Source organism: Equus caballus, unplaced genomic scaffold (assembly GCF_041296265.1).
Source record: "Equus caballus isolate H_3958 breed thoroughbred unplaced genomic scaffold, TB-T2T haplotype2-0000778, whole genome shotgun sequence".
In the NCBI taxonomy this organism is placed as follows: domain Eukaryota; kingdom Metazoa; phylum Chordata; class Mammalia; order Perissodactyla; family Equidae; genus Equus; species Equus caballus.
Window position 1 is genome coordinate 35,002 of NW_027221996.1, and position 21,837 is coordinate 56,838.

A 21,837-nucleotide genomic window follows, 5' to 3' on the forward strand; every position below is an offset into this window, starting at 1 on the left:
CTCCCTCTGGACCCAACACCACTCATGGTCTTAGTTGGTCCTTGAGGTCTGTCATCGTGGTCTGACTATGAGAGCATGCGTCCATATCTAGAGGAGGCCAAGAGGGTGTGACATCTAACGTCCTCTGGGCATGAATACTCACGATGCCCAGAAGTGAGCTTCTAGCTCTCAGGCTAGAATTGAGCCCCAGGGATAGTGTCTGCTTCCTTCATTGGACATCCTTAGTGTGTAGGAAAGGGTATGAATGTAGTAGGAGCTTAACATATGGTATTGAATGAATGAACCCCAACCAGAGCCTTCCCAGAATTCTGAGTGGGCCGGCGTCTCCTCTGCTGCCCACAGAGACCACTGCTCTGGCCGCACCGAAGACAAGGACCAGGATCAGCTAGATGGACTCGCTAAATTGTCTTGCCAATAGGAAAACAGTTTGCTTTCATGTACTTTTCCACACTCAGGAAGGCCACAGGCCAGCGAGGGGAGAGGCAGGGAGTCTCCTCACTGGGGACGGAAGCTGTAAGCGTGAGGACACGCAGCATGAGCAGCAGCCCCTTCTGTGGAGTCCGGCACCAGGCAAGCGTCTGCCGTGCTTTCTCCCGTGATTTCCTTCAGTGACCCTGTGAGGTTCATCCTCTTACCACCCCACTATTTGGATGAGCAAGGTGACGCTCAGAGAGGTGTGGGGACGTTCCCAAGGCACACGTTTATTAGGTAGGAGACTCCCTGCTGTGCTGTGGAGGGGTGGGCACTCACCTCTGGAGCAGCTGGTCCAGGACCTGTGGGGTCGGGTAGAAGGCCTGGTACACACACGGGAAGGTGGTGACGGAGATGGATCTGCCGTGGAAAGATGGTTGCAGGCAGCCTACCACCTTCTGCACTGCGCCTGCCTTGAGGGTCAGCATCGTGCGGGCCTCAGCCACGGATAGGGTGGGTTCCTTGGCATACCACGTGGACAAGGAGGGACACAGAGTCAGTGGAATCACCATGAACCACCAGGAGCATCAGGGTCTGGAGCTCAGACCAGAACCTCCCAGCACCTCAGGAAGTTGTGCAAGAGGGACGAGAGCCCGCCTTGAAAATGGTTTTGGACTTAAAAGTACAATTTGATTTTTAGGGGAATGACAAACACTCAGTACCTTCAAGGCATTCTGTGACCTGAGGAACAATTGTACCTCTGTGCATTAAGAGCCTGAGGTAAGAGCATTATCCCAGGGAGTCATCAATGAACATCCCCACCACAGACAGGAGCAAAGAGATGATTAGTGACCTTCCGCCAATCTGCGGATGTATGTCATGGCAGACCTGGAAAACTTAGAGTCTATTCGGACACGCTTAATATGTGCCCTGCAGTGTTGGCTCAAATGGCAACAGAATTGGGTCATGTCAAGGTCCAACAGCATCGAAAGGCTGAATCACTGTGCAAAATGTCCTCCTCTGTGGAATATGGTGAAGTCACTTAAGCCCTCAGCTCCTGACCTGAGCGGCCTACAATGAGTTGCCGTGTTCTGTGCAATGACAAGTAGCAGAGAAATGTATAGGATCCTGTAATCCCACCGCCATCCTCTTTATGTGTAAATCAGCCTAGCAAGTGTGATGATTCGTGAGGCTTGGAGCAGGTGTGCAAGGACAGTGGCGCTGAGTGCTACAGCTTCCCAGCCGGGAAGTTACAGCAATCAAAACAGGAGCAAAATGCTAAGGTCCTCATGGCCTCGTGAAAAGTGATAACAACATTAAACATTTCCTCTATGATTCCAAGAAACGTGAAGAGTGTCTTTCCACCCTACCCCACAGCTGGCTCGGGAGGAGAGGAGGCCCAGACTCCTTCAGGAGCAAGGCCGTAGGACACTCCGTTGGGAAAGCCCTGTGAGGGCCCCAGGGGTGTGCTCAGATTCAGACCTGGGTTCCAGGCCGACGCTGAACATCTTGGGGGGGGTGGGGGTAAAGACCTTCTGCTCCTGCTCTCACCTCAGACCGGCACAGGATGCTGCTGGTGGCCTGCTGCTCCTGCTCCTTGACTAGGGAGGGAGAGAAGTCGAACCCAACACATAACTCTTCAAAGATCTCCTGAGTGGAGTTCTGGGAAGACAATGCCCGGCAGACGGGCCAGGAGGCATCAGGAGCCTGCTGGACATCGCCATAGGGGGACACCCCCATGAGAATTTCTGTTCCCTAGTTCAGGAACACAGGAACATCTGCACAGACATCTGACCAGGGAGGGAACTAGATGAAACTTCTAAGGCTCGGGATTAACACAAGGGCAGAGGAGCTTGATCCCCAGCACCCACCTGCTCAGGTTGCCAGCCTGGGGTATGAATATCACAGACTCACCAGTTTTACAGCACGTAACAAACTGCTCTGATTCGAAGTGTTTTGTGAGATGACAAGGTGCAGAGAAATGTATAGAATCCTGTAATCCACGCCCATGCTCTTTGTGTGTAATCAGCCTAGCAAGTGTGATGATTTGTGAGGCTTGGAGCAGGTCTGCAAGCACAGTGGCGCTGAGTGCTACAGCTTCCCAGCCAGGAAGTTACATCAATCAAAACAGGAGCAAAATGCTAAGGTCCTCATGGCCTCGTGAGAAGTGACAACAACAGTAAACCTTTCCTCTACGATTCCAAGAAACATGTGGAGAGTGTCTTTCCACCCGAGCCCTCAGCTGGCTGGGGAGGAGAGGAGGCCCAGACTCCTTTGGGAGTAAGGCCGTAGGACACTCAGTGGGAAAGCCCTGTGAGGGCACCAGGGGTGTGCTCAGATTCGGACCTGGGTTCCAGGCCCAACCTGAACATCTTGGGGTGGTGGGCGGGGAGACCCTCTGCTCCTGCTCTCACCTCAGACCGGCACAGGATGCTGCTGGCGGCCTGCTGCTCCTGCCCCTTGACTAGGGAGGGAGAGAAGTCGAACCCATCATGTAGCTCTTCAAAGATCTCCTGCGTGGAGTTCTGGAAAGACAGTGCCCGGCAGATGGGCCAGGAGGCATCAGGGGCCTGCCTGCACATCGCCACAGGGGGACACCCCCATGAGGAATTCTGTTCCCTAATTCAGGCACAGAGGGACGTCTGCACAGACATCTGACCAGGGAGGAAACTAGATGAAACTTCTACGGCTCAGGATTAACACAAGGGCAGAGGAGCTTGATCCCAGCACCCAGCTGCTCAGGCTGCCAGCCAAGCCCCGGGGTATCAATATGACAGACTCACCTGGCTGACAGCACATAACACTCTCCTCCTGCCCAGGAGGGACCCACTCCTCACCTGCTGCCTTCCCGCACAGCGCCCACGCGTACACACGTATGGGGCTGCTCAGGTGGGATCCGAGTTGTGTCCTGCCCTACAGTGGGCTGCCCTGGGCTGCCCCACATTACCTTTGGGTACCTCCTGCCAAATTGGCCATGAGGCTTGATCCGATGTCCACAACAACACAACAGTCTCACACTCTGGGTTTTCCTGAGCCTAGAGCCTCTGAAAACTGGTACACAACAAGTAAACATGTTTTACTCCGAAGTGTCTCCAGTCAGATGAACTGGCTAGGGGTCTGTCTCTAGAATTAACTGCCTGGTTACCAGAGTTCTAAATCTGTTGGGGTCTATCGCCAAGGAAGTGAGGTCACTTTTTCAAGATTCCATTACCTGGGCTGCTTCCTGTAATCGGACCTACCCAAACCACCCCCATGTCTTCTTCTTAACTCTACATGAGGAGCTTCCACAGCCCCAGCCACAGCTCCCTGGGAATGTGATGAGGGTCCCAGCTTTGAGGAGGCAGAGCAGAATTCAGACCTCCTTTATCTTACCAGTTCTCTGTCCTGGAAAACTCATTGTGCCTCTCAGGGCCTCCCCAGTCTCCAAACCTGCACAAGGGGAATCCGCCTAGAATCTACTTGCTAGGGACATCATCAGGTGTATATGAAATAATATCCATACCACCTGTGAGGTGGTGTCAAGTGCAAGGAATGCACAAACAAAGAGATGGAAGAATTACGAGAAGGGATGTAGCATGAACACCACTCAAACCAGGCCTGGGTTCAGCAATGCGCTATTGCAACAGGCACTTCCTCTCTTGGCCTCATTTCAATGTCAGCACAAGGAGAGGGTTGATGAATGAAATCCAGACACTGTCATCCTCTGGATTCAAACCTCTCCATTGTTTCCTCTTCTGTTTAGAAAGAGACCCAAGAGCCTCATCTTGATCTGTGAGGTGGGCAGCCTTCACCGTGGCTCCCAGAGATCCCCACCCGTGGTACACACATCCCTCACAGATTCCTGTGTGACCACTGAGTGCTTAGTGACTGGCTCTCGCCAATAGAACACAGCCAATGTGGACGAGTGTCATGTCTAAATTTTAAACATAGAAAGTCTCTGACTTCTTTCTTATTCCCTCTCTTAAGTTCCGTCTCTCTCTCTTTCCCGTGCCTCTCTCTCTCTCCTGTCCCTGAGCTGTGGAATCAAGCACACACGTTTTGAGCTGCCATACACAGAGGCCCACATGGGAGAGAACCGAGGCAGCGCCCAGGCCAACAGACAGAAAGGAACCCATGCTCTGAGTCCAAAGTGCACCTCGACTCCTTTGAGTGAACCTGAGAGGAAATCCTCTGCCAGTCGAGCATCACTTGAGGCCGCGGCCGCGGCCTTGAGGCATCTCGAGCAGAAGAACCAAGCTAATCTCTGTCTGATTCCTCAACCACAAAAATTGTAAGATATGAGGCATTTGCCGTTTACAGATGCAAGGCACTGGAACCGTGATTTCAGGCCCCAGGATCTGGCCCTGCCCTCCGCCGCCTCCTCTCTCCCCCCAGGCTCCCTCCAGCCACACTGGCCACCTTTCTCACATCCTCTGGCCAAACCCCCTTCTGCCCATGAGCGACTACAGCAGGGGTGCCTTCTCCCTGACACGCCGCTCCCAGACTTGTGCAGGGCTGGCTCCCTCTTGTCATTCTGGTCCCAGGAAATGTCGCCCCAGTGAGGCCTTTCAGACCCCTACCCGGTGACCCCTGGCCCTCCCTCACAGGCCCCTGAATGTCCCCTCAGCGCTGGCTCTTTCCCCTCTCATGTCTTTGCTTTCATGCTTTTGTCCTTGTCCCCTCCAGAGTGTGAGCTCCTGACCGGCAGGGACCACTCAGTCACTGTCAGCCCTGCACTTACACCCACCTGAGCACCTGGCACAGGGTGAGTGCTCGGTGCACAGTCGCTGAGTGAAGAATTGTGAAACTCGTGTCCCCTCCTCCTGCTCTTCACCAAGTCAGACTGTGGAGAGGAGCGCTAGTACCAGGAGGAGTGAGTTCTCTCTGAGGCGGGGCACAGCCGGAAAGGCCTCTGCACAGCTATTCGCTGCTCCAGCAGCTGAGGCAGGCTGAGTGGGCGCCGTGTAAGTTTAAGAAGTCAGCACAGGGACTGGATGCACACAGCCTGCGCAATGACACCACCAGTTCACTTAACATCCGTCACTGAAAACAGAAAAGTAAGTGTTTGCTTGTGATGAGAAGTTTAGCTTCTTGGTTCTTAGCAATTTTGAAATGTACCACACAACAGTGTTAACTTAGGCAGTGCTGTGTGGCAATTACATCCCAATAGAAGTGACAACAGTGAAAACGCAACCTCATTGGGCACCACTGAAGCTGGAGGTTGCCTGCCCCCTGGTGGCCAGCACCAGCACTGCAGCCCTGGCAGAAGCCACCCAACAGGAAGTCTCTTTGGGTGTCCTCAAGGCAGAGGCTCCCCACTGTCCCAGGGGTAAAGGAGCAGGACCTGCAGGCTTCCAGGCCGTGGGAGGAACCTCAGGAGCCTCCCTCTCCCTCATCTTTCTGTCCCTCCACTTGGGTGTCCTTTTTTCTCAGGAAGCATCCTGACCTCAACCAAGGCAATGATTCTCCTCTCCAGCCAAGTGAGGACCTCGGGAGTCCAACAAGGACTGGTCTTGTCCCTGGACTCTGGCCTTAGTTCACAGTGCTCTGGCATGTTCTTCCTTATCCCAAGTTCTCATCCACCCGAACCCCCAAGCCTCTCTCAGTTCTAAAGGATCTCCAGCAGGTGGGAAAGCATTTTCTCAGGTGCTCAGAGCACAGGGCGTCATCGATGGAGAACCAAGGGCCACAGACCCTTCGTGAGCATCATACGGAACCCAGGGAGTCACCCACTGGACGCACTCCACTTGACACAGGAGGACACCAAGGTCTTCTCTCCTCTACCCAATGTCTACACAAGAGGAGAACGGCTCCTCAGAGTAGCAGGTGCCCACAGAAGTGGACTCCAGCTCCCCAGTCCTGTGCCCTCCAGGCTGGGTCAGGGATGCCCTTGGAACAGGTACACACCTAGAAACCTCAGGGATTCTTCGGTCCGTCTCGGGCCTTCTGGTCATGTAGGCAGGAGGACGGATGCTACTGTTCATGGCAGAGCTGCCTCCAACTGCCTTCTCCTCGGCGTCTTGTCACTTCCCTGGTGTCTGCTCTTTCCTGGGGTCCCTGCATGGTCCACACAGGAGAAATCGGTGTGAGTGTGCCTGTGCATGATTGGATGCGAACAGGAAGATGACCCCCCCATGGACGGGGTGGGCAGGGCTCCCCTAGGACCATGAGGTCCCTGTTTCCAAAGAAAATCCGAAGGGAAGGGGTTGAGCCTTGGCCGAGGAAGCCAGAGCCCTGCCGGATTCTCTGGATTCTGACCCCCTCCTGAGGTCTGGGTCAGTCCCTCCAACTTCCTGGGCCTCAGATTCCCAAATGGACAAAGAACACGTTTTGTAAGAGCAAAGTCAAAATGGACCCTCTGCAAATGAAACAAGTACCATGCTTTGCCCTCCCCCCACTGCTTATCCTCCAAGGAGACTTCGAACCTACACGGTGTCTATTACTGGGTAAAATCACCCTCAGCATACAAAACTGATAATGGTTAAAATGGCACACGGTGAACTTTATCAGTGACTAAATATCGATGGAAGAAGAAATACATCCGAATATATTTTGATATGACTGATAAGATTCAGGAAAGTTTACTTGCTAGAAAGAATAACACCTAAACAAAACTTAAAATGTCAGAACCTGTAGTCAGTACATTGTGATGTAAATTAAAAGAAATTCAGTCATTTGCATAACAATTAATTGATTCTGAGAAAAAATAGATTCAGTGAATTAATAACAAAATGGATACACTGGAATTGTTTTATGGTGCTTATTTTATAGCAGTCAAGGAATTAATACTACTATATTGCATTTTGAAAGTCACTAATAGCGTAAATCTTAGAAGTTCTCATCACAAGAAACACATTTGTAACTCTTGATGATAGACGTCAACCAGACTTCTTATAGTGATCATTTCACAATATACACACATATTGAATCATTCTGATGTAGACCTGAAACTGATATAAAACAAACTTAAGTTTAATATTAAAAATGTCTTACTATGTTTTCTCTGAAAAATACATGGTCACAAAAATTTTGCAGAGTTTTGTATAATTCTGATTTCAAGGTTCTCTTAGGCCCAGAATGAAAACATTTGTCTGATCAAAGTTGCCTCAGGTACAAGGGCTGAGACAAACACCAGGGTCAGAATGGAAGAGCACGAATGGAAACACTAAATCATCCTCTGCTCATTTCTTTGTATTTGCACTTTTAACAGAAAATATATTTGTATTGGCTTAAAACGCACATAATGTGAAACTTACCGTCCTGCCCATTTTTCTGTGTGCACGCCATCAAGCACATTGACTTCCTTACGCGCACCTTCAGTGTGTTGGCCACAGTCGTACGGTGGTGCAGCCATCACCACAGTCCATCTTCAGAACTCTTGTCACCCCACAGAACTGAAGCTCTGTCCCCACTCATCGGTCACTCCCCTTCCCCTGCTCCCGCCCCTGGCCAACAGCATCCGCTGTCCGTCTCTCTGAATCTGACCATTTCAGGAATGCCATATAAGTGGAGTCACACAAGGCCAGTATTTTTGGGACTGGTTGATTTCATTTAGCATAATTTCCTAAAGGTTCATCCCTGTTGTCTCATATCTCAGAATATCCTTAGTTTTTAAGGATGAATAACATGCAATTGTATATATATACATGCCCATGTTGCTTCTCCATTCATCCCTGGATGGATCCTTCGGCTGTTCCACGTTTCAGCGATCATGAACAATGATGCCGTGAACATGGGTGTTCAAATATGTCTTTGAGACCAACTTTTCAGCTCTGAGGTGTATATATCCTGTAGTAGAATTGTTGGGTCATTTAGTGATTCTATTTTTAATTGTTTTAATGAAATGCCATGCTGATTTCCACAGCAGCTATACCATTTTACATTCCAGCCACAGTGTACGTGGGTCCAATATCTCCACATCTTTGCCAGCATGCCTTTCTTCACTGTCTGTTTTTTGGGGGTGCCGTCACATGGATGTGAGGTGGTGTCTCATTGAGATTTTGACTTACATTTCCCCAGTGATTAGTCACATTAAGCATCTTTTTAGATGCTTGTTGACCATTTGCGTATCTTCTTGGAGGAAAAGTCTATTCAAGTACTTTGCTCATTTTTGATTTGGGTTGTTTGTTTTTTTGTTGTTGAGTTGAGAAGTTCTATGTCTATTCTGGAGATTCAGCCCTTGTCAGATAGATCATTTGCAAATATGGGCTCCCATGCTGCATGGGTTGTGTTTTTACTCTGTTGAGGTTGTCTTCAGAGGCAGAAAAGGTTTTAATATTCACGAATTTTGGCGTCTGTACTCTGTTTTTTATTGCCCATGCCTTGAGTGTCATATCCATGAAATCATTGCCAAGTCCTATTGTGAAACGTTTTGTCCCATGTTTTCCTCAAAGTGTTTCAGTTCTTACATTTGGGTCTTGATCCATTGAGAATTAAGTTTTATATCTGGCGTGAGGTCAGAATCCAAGTTTAGATTTTGCATGAAAATATCCACTTTTTCAGGAACCACTGGTTGAAAAGACTGTCTTTTCCCCGTTGAACAACCTTGGCCACCTTATTTCTGGGCTCTCTATTCTGTTCCGATGCTCTATGTGTCTGTCTTTATGCCCTTACAATGCTGTTTTGATATCGTAGGTTTGTAGCAAGTTTTACATCAGTAAAAACAGAGTCCTCCAACTTAGTACTTCCTTTCAAGACTATTTTAGACATCTGGGCATACTTGAGATTCCATATGAATTTTAGGATGGGTGTCTTTCAGCACAAAATGTCATTAGGATTTTGATAAGGACTGCATTTAATTGGTTCATCTCTTTGGAGGAAGCTGACATCTTAACAACAAGGAGGCTTCCAATCCACGATCACAGGACACCTCTCATTTCTGGTAGTGCCGGGTGGTTGTTCAGGTGGAGGGGACAGCACTCTTCCAAGTAGTCACGCAGGGTCCCAGAATTCCTCCACACTGTGCCTTCAGCATTTCCTCAGAACTCATCGACATCTGCATCCAGTCAAGGGAGAGAAAAATGCGTGTCAAATGCATGTGGGAAGTTTTCAAGGACTGGGTGTGGATGTAGCACACGTCTGTGCCACCCTCTCCCCTGGCCAGAACTACGCACGGAACCAGCAGACCCTAACAGTCGGCACTGCAGGCAGAACCAGCGGACCCCACCAAATTTGGGACTGTGGACTAACCAAGGGCTAGAGACTCAGTGTCTCAGGGAACCATATGCCAGCTCCAGCTGCCTGCTACCACTCTGACTGGCACTGTGGACGAACCCAGGGCTGAGACAGATGCTCTGCTAGAGCATCCTGTCAGACTACACTGGCCCGTTAACCTGCGCCTGGAAAGTCACTTAGCTCAGGAGCTCAATGCAAGGAGAGTGGAGCTGAGATGCACGAGACACTTACCCACAGCCCTCAGAGACAGCAAAAAAGATGGAGAATCCAAAGGCTTCATGGGTACCAATGTTTGTGTTTCTCATCCCCGAAGCCATGAGAAGTGTCCTTTGAATCCCGCTGCTGCCACCAAGCCGTTAAGAAAGAAAATACAACTGTGTAAGTCTAAAGAACTTCATTGCTTTATTCACCAATTCCTGCATCCGGAGGCATCCAAACTAGCAGATAGAAAGCAGCTCCAAGGAGCTGTACAGAATGAAAGACTTTGAAAGGCAAAAGGGAGAAGAAAAAGAAGTCACAGCAGGCGGGAAGATCGCTCGGTTATTGCAAGGTTACTTTCCTCAGGGGACAGCAGCAGTCTATGATGTGGAATACCTACCTAGGGCTGATTGGGGGATTCCTAATCCACTGGTTTAAGATTCTGTTTCCGGGAGAGTCGAAAATCTAATGAAGTCAAGACTCAGTTTGGTGAGGTGGGGCTTAGCGTAAGAGGTTCCTCTTGGGGCCCGCCGTCTGGTTTTGACACTTGACTCTGCTGGCCCCCTGCTGGCCCCGGGTACACCCGGGTTTCCCTTCCTGACCATTGTTGGTCACACATCCACTGCACCTGCCTCCAGTTCTCCCCCTTCCACACCGCAATCCCCGCCATGACTCCCTCTGACACTATCACGACTTCTCCCACCACACTGCCCTGCTTTCCACAAGGCCAGCAAGAGGCTTCGTAAGCACCACTTCATCAGTCCAGTGGGCTGAACGGGCTGCCCAGCATCGGGACTCAGAAACTGGTGAGCCTGTCACACGGCCTCCAATCACCGGTACCCCAGCTGAAGTGCCTGCCCTGATGAGAAACTCAATTTTAGCCAGCTCCATCGAACAGCATCTTTGCCCCAAGCTTCCCTTCAAAATACTCCACACATTTTCTGCCCCAGCTGTTTTTTGAGGAGTCATTTTGGGGGAGCCTTTGAGGCCACCTTGGTGATTCTGTGCCCGGGCACAAGCAGCTCTTGGCCCACACACGCTTTGATTGTATCACCTGGAATCGTAGAGCACAGGGAGCCACTAGATGGGCACCAATCACTGGTTTGACCACCAAGAGCCCTGTGAATATTTTAAAGTGGGAACGTCCACTTTCGGGTCTTCCTGTGGGCGCACGTCACAAGGCGCTCCCTGGTACCCCGCTCTCCCCGACATCCTCTGACCAGCTTTCCCCAGGCGATGTTCTGCAGTACATCATTGTCTCCACCGACCTGCCCCTAGAGGTGCACCCCACAGACCAGGAGTCCCTGGGTTTCCTGCCCTGACAGGCTACCACCGACCCAAAGAGATATGTCTGTTCTACTAGGATGACTGGACTGGCATAGAGGAGTGGCCCTAGCCACAGAAAAGCAGGTAACTGAGGCCACCCAGAAGTGTGGACAAACAACCCAACACGGACAGCAGCTCCATGAGACTCTATTCTACTCCTTGTAGGACAGTCGTCTAAGTCTCTGCCAAATGGTTTTAGGAAACCACCTGGCCTCAGACTATCTCTACTGGCCAAGGAAGGAGGGGTCGGGGCCCTCCCATGGTCTACCACCTGCATGTACATCAACAACTGACAAGTTCAAACCTACCTACACCAGAGGGTCCAAGAGGTGAGAATATTGTCGAGTATAACCGAGATCTCTGAACAGATTCCCAGGGCCCCCAAGACCACTGACCTATTTTCTTGGCTGGTCTTTTCAAGGTGGAGACCATGACTATGGACTGGATCTCAGACTGTTGCTTGTGTGATTTTCGTACTTGCTACTAGACCCTAATCAGATGTTTACTCTCAGGGCTACACCGTGCCTTACCCCTAATAGCTGCATGAATTACCCTAATTTCAAATTTTCACTGAAGAAAATCTGCTCAACATAAAATACACCATTTTAAGTATTTGAAAGTACACAAGTCAGTGACGTTTAGGACAATGAGAATGTTGTGTGGCTATCACTACTATCTAATTCCAGAACAGTTTTAATACCTTGAAAAGAAACCACACTCACTTCCTCTGTGCTTTGCCCTAACCCAAGGCCATGGAAGCACCTCATCTGTTTCCTCTCCCTGCGGATTTGGTATTCTGGACATTTCATTCAAATGGAATCAAAGAACCTGTGGCTTTGTGTACCACTTCAATTAGACACTTTTTTTAAGGATCATCCAGGGCTGAGCACGTCGCAGTGCTTTCTTCCTTTTTAGGGCTGTGTTATATCCCATAGTATCAATATGCCACATTTGCTTTATGTGTTCATAATTTGGTAGAAAGTTGGGTTTCTTTCACTTTTGGACTACTGTGAATACTGCTGCTTTGAATGTCCATGGACAGGTTTTCCTGTGAGTGACCATATGTTTTCCATGTTCTTTTGGAGCTGCCTCACAATGGACTATCCAGCTCAATGGTACTGATTGCTCGAAGATCTTAAGAAACGCAAGGCTATTCTCTACAGTGGCTGCATCATTTTACATTCTCACCAGTGATGTATGAGGGCTCCCCTTGCTCCTCATCTTTACCAACACTTGTGATTTTCCTTAATGTTGAATACAGCCTACATACTGAGTTCGAAACAGTAGCACATTGTGGTTTGAATTTCCGTTTCCCTAATCATGAATGACATCGAGCATCTCTCTTGTGCTTATGGGCCATCTGGATATCTTCTGGAGAAATGTCTATTCCAACCGTTTGCCTATTTTAATTGTTTTATTTCTCTTTTATTACTGACTTCTAAGAGATATTTATGTATTCTGAAGACTACATTATACAAGTTGAAAGTCGGAGAATTCAAGACCCCACTTTCAACAATGGATAGAACATCCAGACAGAAACTAAGGAAATGGCAGAAATAAATGACATTAAATACTAAGGACATTGTATTGAAGAGCAGCAGAATACACATTCTTCTCAAGAGCACACAGAATATTTTCCAGAAGAGATCATGTTTGAGGTCACAAAACAAATCTTAACAAAATTAAGACGACTGAAATTATACCAAGTATCTGTCCTGAACACAATGGCATGAAACTAGAAATCAACATCGCAAGGAAACCTGCATCATTCCTGAGAGATGGAAATTAAACAGCAGCCTCTTACACAGACATTAGGTCAAGGAGGAAATCAAGAGGGAAATTTAAATATAGCTCAAGACAAAAAGAATTAAAAACACAACAAAACTACGGGATGCAGCAAAAATAATACTAAGAGGGAAGTTTACAGTGATTAACTTGTAACATCTTAAAGAACGATCGCAAATTAACAACCTGACAACACACAGCACTAGAAAAAGGGAAAACTGAACCCAAAGTTAGCAGAGAGATGGAAGTCACAAAGGTGAGAACAGAAAAAAGGAAATAGAGGAGGAAGGCAAAAGATCAAAAGGATGAGCTAATGTTTTGAAAAAAGAAAATGGACCAATGCTTAGAAGATAGAATGCCTCAGAAAAGAGAGAAGAAGCAAGTAAAGTAAATGAGAATTGAAAGAGCAGGTCTTACAACTGATGCTTCAGAAATAAAAAGATCATAGAGATGCTTCTGAGCTCTGGCTCACTAACACAATGGGTGACCCAGCAGACTGAGTAAGTTCCTAGAAGCAACCTACCCAGTCTCACCCATGAGGAAACAGACAACTGAAGAGACCAGTGACAGAGAAGGAGGCTGAGTCAGTGATCACAAATCTCCCACAAGGAGGAGAGGGAGGGACCGACTTCATCGCAGACGCAGAGCTGGCCTGCCCAGCAGCAGGCTGACTCCTATGCACCTGCTGGTGCCCTGCATGCTCCTGCAGACGCAGGCCCCTGGCTCACCCTGGCGCACGCCAGCTCTAGTGGCCTCAAGCAGAGTCCTTGGCACCAGGGACTCAGCAGGCTCCAGAAACCCAGGCCCCCATCTCAGCCTAGTGCCTGCCATCTTCAGCAGCCCGAGGTGGCTCCCGTGACCCCAAGTTTTGTCCCTGGGACCAGGCTCCTGGTGGGTAGTGGAGGATCCACACTGTGGCTGACGCAGTGCCTGCTTTCTCCCGTGGCCTCAGGCAGCTTCCATGGCAGGGCTCCCAGTGGGTTCTGACAAACCAGGACCCCAGCTCACTTCAGCATTTACTGACTCCAGCGACCCCAGGCAGATCCCAGGGCGCCAGGCTCCCGATGGGCTCCTGGGAACTCAGGCCCATGTCTCACCAGGGCACCTTACAGGTCCAGCAGCCCCAGGCAGCTCCCAGGGAAACAGGCTCCTGGCAGGCCCCTCCACAACCAGGTCCCCAACTAACACATGTGCTTGCTGACTCAGGTGGTCCCCGACAGCTCCCACGGCACCAGGTACCAACAGCTTCCCAGGAACCCAGGCTTCCACCTTAAAACGGCACCTGCTGGCTCCTGCGACCCCTGGCTGATCCCATAGCTCCTGGCTCCCAGCTGGCTCCCAGGATCCCAGACTTCTGACCCACTCCAGCACATGCTGTCTCTCATGACACCTGGCTCTGTCAGACTCCCGTGAACAAAGACTCCCAGCTCACCTCAGCACCAACCAACTCCCATGGCCCCGGATGACTCCTGCCGCCCCCGGTTCTCAATCACCACGTGCAAACCCATGCTCCAGGGCTGGTACTCACCAACTCAGGTCCCAGCTGTGCCCAGGACCAGACTGGATGACATGCACCAAGCTTTCCACTCACCCCAGCACCGGGCTGCCCAAGGACTCCAGCAGCAAGCCTGCCCCGGGACCCCACCAGATGGCCCACATGGAACCCCAAGATGGGCTCACTGTGCCCAAGCCCGTCAGTAAAGCCTGGGAGAGGCACCCACTTCCTCAAATTTTCTGACCTCACAGCAACGCCACAAAGATCGTGAATAATCAAAGACCCATAACACCACCAAAGAGAATTATAAAACTCCAATGTCTGAAGAAGAAATGGGGATATAAGAACTATCTGACCAACGCTTCAGAACACTGCTCTTGAAAAATTCAGTCAGCTCTTGAATTCAGATCCCTACTAACGGAAGTTAGGAAAATCGTGCAAGAACAAATGAGATGATCAACACAGAAATAGAAATCATTAAGGCAAAACAAACAGCAATACTAGAGTTAAAGACACAAAGACTGCACTGAAAAATTCCATAAACAGCTTCAAAATCAGATTCAACAAGGTAGAAGCCATAAGTAGTGAAGAAGAAAACATGATGTTTGAAATCATCCAGTCAAAGGAGCAAGAAGAAAAAGCATGAATGGGGTGAGGAAAGCCGATGTAAATTATGGGATCCCATAACCAAAACAGCTGTGCATTATTGGATCACCAGAGGAAAAGAGAGGGAGAACGGAAAACAAAGTTGATTAACAAAAATAATCGCTGACAAGTTCCCAAATCTGGAGAGAGATTTAGACATCCACGTTCAGGAAGCTAATACGTCACCCCAACATTTCAGACTCAAATCATCTTCTCCAAGGCAGATTATAATAAAACTATCAGAACTCAAAAAAGGATCATACAACATGATCAAGTCCAACATTTGCAAATCAATAAATGTGACATGCCACACTAATCGAATGAAGGTGAAAATCAGAAAATTAACTCAGCAGATGTAGAAAAAGCATTTGACAAGATCCAGCACCCCTTCAAGATAAAAACTATCAATACATTGATTATTGGAGGAACATACACAAACTTAATAGAAGGTGTACACGACAAACACACACGTAAGAGCATACTGAACGGTGAAAGGCTGAAAGCTTTCTTGCAAAAGATCGAGAGCAAGCCAAGGGTGCCCACTCTCAACAAGACTTAGGAAGGCTTAATCAGAGAAATTTGGCAAGAGAAAGGAATAAAACGCATCCGAACCTCAAAGAAAGAAATATAAGTACCTCTGTTTGCAGACGGTATGATCTTATTTAGAGAAAGTCCTAAAGACTTTCCCCTAAACTGTTAGAACTAATAAATGAATTTAGTGAAGCTTCAGGATACAAATACACAAATCAGTGGCGTTTCTGCATGCTAGCAATGAGCCATCTAAAAAAGATATGAATGAAACAATCCTGTCTACAAAAGCATCACAAACAATGAAATGCTTAAGAATAAATTTAACCAAGAAGGTGAACCATCTATACACTGCCAGCTATAAGACAGTGATGAAACAAATTGAAGAAGACACAAAGAAATGGACAGACATCCTACGTTCACGGATCAGAAGGAATTAATGGTGTTAAAACTACCACCCAATGCTATCCAATGCCATCTCAAGATTCAACGCAATTCCCATTAAAATTCCCAGGGTATTGTTAACAGAAACAGGAAAAACAATCCTAACATTCTTATGGACCCACAAAAGACCTCAAATAACCAAAGCAATGCCAAGAAAGAAAATCAAAGCTGGAGACATCACAATTCCTGATTTCAAACTTTATTACAAGGATATGGTAATAAAAATGGTAAGGTACAGGTTTAAAAATAAACACATAGACCCACACAACAGAATCAGGAGCCCAGAAGTAAAACCACACACATACACTCAGCAAACAGTTCACATCTGAGGTAAGAAGATTCAAGGCAGAAAGGAAAGTCTCTACAATAATTGGTGTAGGGAAAACTGGGTAAGCACATGCAGAATGAAATTGGACCCCAATTTCACACCACTCTAAAAAATTATCTCTAAAGGAATTAAAGACCTAAATGTAAAACCCATAACGGTACCACTACTACAAGAAAACATAGGGGAAAAGCCCCTTGAAATTGGTCTTGGCCATGATTATTTGGATGGAACACCGAAAGTTCAAGCAACAAAAGCAGAACTTAGCAAGTGGGATTACATCAATCCATAAAGTTTCCTCACAGCAAAAGAAACAATCAGCCAAAAAAAGGGGGTTAATATCCACAATATATACGGAATTCTTACACGTCAAGAGCAAAGAAACCAAAAGTATGATTTACAAATGGTCAAAGGACTTGAATACTTTTCCAAAGAAGACATAAAAATGGCCAACAGGTACATGAAAAGATGCTCATAATCACTAACCATTGGGGAAATGCAATCAAAACTGTAATGAGCTATCACCTCACACCTACCAAATTGGTTATCCAGAAGACGACAGACAGAAAGCACTGGTGACGCTGCATAGAAAAAGGAACCCTGTGCACTGATGGCATGAAGGTAAATGGCTATAGCCACAGTGGAAAGTAGTGGGGAATCTTCTCAAAGAAATAAAAACAGAACTACTCTAGGATCAAACAGTTCCATTCATGGGTGTATATCCAAAGGAACTGAAATCAATAAGTTGAGGAAATGTCTGCATCCCCATCTTCATTTCAGCATTATTCACAGAGCCAGGACATGGAAATGATCCAAGTGCACACCAATGGATAAATATGTAAAGAAAATGTGATATATAGATATGTAACTACAAATATAATATAGAATGCAATATTATTCAGCCATAGAAAACAATGAAATCTGGCCTTTTGCAACAACATGGATGGACCTTGAGGGCATTATGCTAAGTGAAATAAGTCAGACAGACAAAGAAAAATACTACATGTTCTCACTTACATGGAATCTAAAAAAACTGAACTCAGTGAAATAGACAGGAGAATAGTGTTTGCTAGGGTCTGCAGGGTGGGGGAAATGGGGACATGTGGGTCAAAGTGTACAAACCTCCGGCTATAAAATGAGTAAGTTCTGGGGATCTAATGTACAGCATGGTGACCATAATTAACAATACTGTATTACATAATTGGAAGATTATAAGACAGTAAATCTTAAAAGTTATCACTAGAAAAAAAAAAGCTAATTATGTGATGGAATAGAGGTGCTAACTCACCTTATTGGGGCAATCATTTCTCAACACATACCTGTATCAAATCATCGTCTTTCACACCTTAAACTGACATATGTTTTACGTCACTAACATCTGAATAAATCTGAAAAAATTCTCCGAACAAATGAAAACTTAGGAGTAGATAACGTACTGGTGAATTCCACCAAACTTATAAGGAAATATTAACAACAAGCCTCCTTACACTCGTCAAAGAAGTGAAAGAAAGAGAATAGTTCCACACTCATTTTCTGAGGCCAGCATTACCCTGATAGCAACACCAGACAGGGACAACTAAAGAAAATAAATTTGCAGACCATTACCTCTGACGACTAGAGTTGCAAAATCCTCCACAAACTATTTCCAAACAAAATTCACCAGCACATTAAGAGTATACGATGTGACCAAGAGAGATTTGTTCCTGGAATGCAAGGATGGTTCAACATACAAAAGTTCATCAATGCAACAGGCCAATCACAAAAAGGAAGGGAAGAAAAAACACGATCATCTCCATCGATGCAGAAAAGCACTAGACAAAATACAACACCCTTTCATGATAACACCATTCTACACATAGAAATAGAAGAAAATGACCTCCACATATTAAAAGCCATATAGGAAAAAGCCGCAGTGAACAAAATACTCAATGCTGAAAGACTGAAAGCTTTTCCTGTCAGATCAGGAATAAGGCAAAGATGTGTGATCTCATCACTTTCATTCAACATAGTACTGGAAGTGCTGACCAGAGCATTTAGGCAAGAAAAAGAAATAAAAGCCATCCAAATTGGAAAGGAAGAAGTAAGACTATCACTGTTTGCAGATGATATACTCTTATACAGAGAAAATTCTATAGAGACCACTGAAAATCTACTCAACCTAATAAATGAATTCAGCAAACTAGCAGGATACAAAGATGGCACACAAAACTCAATGGCATTTCTACACATAAATCATGAAAACTCTCAAAAAGGAAGTTATCAAAAAGACAGTCCCTCAGGCCCCCGCCCATGAATCCATGAGAGAACACGAGGGATGAGAGACACAAGGCAATCAAGCAAGATCCTCATATTTATTGATGGTAAAAAACAGATCTCTATAAGGAGCTTGAATTAAAAAACATAACAAGGCCATGAACCCCATGTAAAATAGCCTTTACGTGGAAAGCAGTTGATGCTCCTTATTTCTTTAAGCCCATTTTCCCTCATGTCAATACCTTCATGAAAAATCTTCGCCTAGGGAGATGTTATTCCAAAGACCACCCAAATACTGCTTTCCTTAAGACTCTTCATACTCTCCTCAAGCCTCATTTCTATGGGCATCTTCCAGACTCAAAAAAGGTGATGGAGAAAAACCTGCCAACCTTCCTTTTCATTCCATGCAGGAGGAAGAGAATTCTTTAGATGTACTGATCTCAAGTCAAAGGGCAACAGGTATGGACTACAAGGGGCATCTCAAAAGGTACGGAGAAAAAACATCCAAGAATGACGGAAAGGAAACCACAGGTGGTACCACTAAAGTTGTGGAGGGCCATAAGCTGCCATTCCTTGAAAACAACGGCAGAGCAGGTCATGACAGCAGTAGGGAGAAGGAAAGATGACATGGGAATGACTGCAGAGGGACAGATAACACCCAAGGCCTTGCTCAGACTGTGCATTTGAATCAAGCTCACACAAGTCACAGGCAAACCCAGGGTTCCAGCCCAGGGCTGCGTTCATGATTGGCTTCCCTAAAAAAGCTGCTTCAAGTCAACGCCCAAACTGGATGCCGGACACAGAAGGTGAGCAACAGAGGAGTGGGTGTGGACAGACACCGGGAGGTCACTGTGGCATCTCCAGGTCCCAGGATGAACACAAGCGACTGGGACTGATCACTACACACGGGGCCAGAAAGATGAATCCTGCGATAAAAGCATGGAATTACTATTGTTAGTACTTTTACAAAAAATGCTAAAGCAATGAGACCAGTGAATCTTTACAATCTGTAACAGCTGAACGAGCGAGCAGCACCTGAGCCGTTCATCATGTAATGTACGAACAAGTAAAATTCGTGTTGTGTATCTAGAGCTCCCTTGACCCTCCCATGAGCACTTAGAAATGTCACTGCAGCAGCCACATGGGAGTTGGACTGAGGCAGAGGACAGTGGTTAGGGTACTTCTCCAGTCCAGGCAGGAGACCGAGGAGGACTGAACTCAGAGGGTGGCAGTGGGGCCGGGCAGGAGGGGACAGAGGAGCTCGTGGGGGAGCTGTGAGAAAGAAGTCTGCAGTCAAGTGGAGAGGGAATCAATGCGATGCTAGGAAAGGAGGTCAGATGGAGAGTCACGTGCCAATGAGAGGAAGCCTTGGGCTTCAAAGGGCGCACAAGTGACCAGGAAGAGAGGAAGATGACAGACCTGCTGGTGTTGAACGGGCTGCGGAGTGGAAGCGATGCAAATGGGTATCCCAGGTCCAGAGCTCCAGTGTCTGGGGACCCCGGGAATGGTTTATTGCCACCTGCTGATTCAAGGACCATAAGCACACACCTACAGTCAGAAACACTTAAAAGATTACTCACAAACGCAATGTTCTATGAGTTTTAACAGAGAAATTGAGAAACAAGCCATGAGAAACAAGGCTAAGCTATCATTTGGCTTTGAACACTGGACTTTGATGAAGAAAGGAGGAAGGAGTAGAAAGACAAAAAGGAACGAGAAGGACGGAGTGGGGTCAGGGACTCAGCAGCACTTGTTAACTGGGCTTCAGACCTTTAGTCAACTGCTTCAGACTCAGGCCGTCTGCTTCCTAACGTGACTGACCTGTATCCTCAAGCAGTGTCATTCAAATTAGAAGTACCATGTGGTCAAGCTATTGTAGAGGCACCTTCTCACTACACAGGGACCTTATCAGCACTGCCTGGCGCTGGTTCTGAGCAGCTGTCCTGCATCATCGCTGTGTGGCAGGATGTCCCACCAGGTGGAAAGTGCCCATCCCCATTTCTCTAGCACTTTCTTCCTTGTCCTTCCCTCAGGCAGGTCCAGGATGCTCTCTTTTCTGAAAACTGCTCCCACGCTGGGATTCTTCGTCCCATCAGATTGACTCTTGTTCCCCCTGTGCTCCATTCTCCTGTTCAAGACAAGCACAAGGGCCCTCTGCACGGTGAGGGTTTTGCTTTGACTCACTCTGGGGAGACAGACAGAAGACAACACAAAGAATAAATCTGGGGAATTGCGAAGGTCATGGAGCTGTATAAATTCCTAAGAGGCACCTCTGATTCACGTTACCATCCTCAGTGATATGGCGATTACTACGATCCCCCTGGGCCTTATTCCCGAGTGGGGTCTCATCCAGCTTCCCCACTTCACACAAAGCTCCGAAGCCATAAAATAAAAGCGTGTTCATTCTGTCTACATAAAAAATCTCAAACAGCAAACACTTCCATGAGCAAGGTTTAAAAGAAAGACAACACTTGGGGAACAAGTAACTGAAACTTCCCTACAAAGGACCAATTTCCTTAGTATATAAAGGGCTCCTGCAAAGCAATAACAAAAGACCACTCATTCAGTAGACAAACGGGCAACGGATATAACGAGGCAGTGCAGAGAAATGGGAATATGGATGGCTCTTGAACATGTGAGGTGTTCCTACTGAAGAGAAATTTAAAACCCTACCACGAGATGTCCCTCACCCCTTAGACTGGCAAAGCAGGAGTCCGGCCACATTCTGTGTGTGTGCGTGTGAGGAAACACGTGCTCTCTTACACTCCTGCTGGGAGTGTAGACTGGCACCACCTCCACGGACAGCTGTCCAGCAATATCCACCACACTACGGATGCACAAACCTTCCATTCCAGAAATCTGACTTTCAGGAATTCACCCTCCAGATATCCTCACGTGTGCAAAATGACATAGAAACAAGGTGACTGACAGCATTGCTTCTCACACAAAGGGACTGGAAACAACCCACGTGTCTCTCAATAAGACAGTGCTTAAATACTGTTTCTGCGCGATAATGTTCCTACCAGCTATAAGAAAGACCGTGGGGTCAGCCCAGTGGCGCAGTGGTTACATTCGTGGGCTCCTCTTTGGCAGCCCAGGGTTCGTAGGTTCGGATCCCTGCTCTGGACCTGCTCACTGCTCATCTGGCCATGCTGTGGCACTGTCCCACAGACAAAATAGAGGAAGACTGGCACAGGTGTTAGCTCAGCGACAACCTTCCTCAAGCAAAAAGAGGAAGATTGACAACAGATGTTAGCTCGGGGCCAATCTTCTC

General features: G+C 47.3%; 1 protein-coding gene across 3 annotated transcripts in view; it reads right to left on the bottom strand.

Annotated features, from left to right (window-relative positions):
* Nucleotides 1–21,837, bottom strand: part of LOC111771770 (ral guanine nucleotide dissociation stimulator-like) — a 99,677-nt gene that overhangs the window by 29,311 nt on the left and 48,529 nt on the right. For 2 of the 3 annotated variants that reach the window (XM_070259081.1, XM_070259080.1), the window contains exons 2-7: nucleotides 9,796–9,906; nucleotides 7,647–9,385; nucleotides 6,298–6,447; nucleotides 5,138–5,433; nucleotides 1,963–2,936; nucleotides 751–932 (exon numbers count right to left, since the gene is read on the bottom strand). In XM_070259081.1, the coding sequence (XP_070115182.1) occupies nucleotides 751–932; nucleotides 1,963–2,151 (371 nt within the window). In that variant the 5' untranslated portion in view covers nucleotides 2,152–2,936; nucleotides 5,138–5,433; nucleotides 6,298–6,447; nucleotides 7,647–9,385; nucleotides 9,796–9,906. Of the gene's footprint in view, nucleotides 1–750; nucleotides 933–1,962; nucleotides 2,937–3,358; nucleotides 5,434–6,297; nucleotides 6,448–7,646; nucleotides 9,386–9,795; nucleotides 9,907–21,837 lie in introns of all 3 variants that reach the window. The other variant, XM_070259079.1, reaches the window with a different exon arrangement.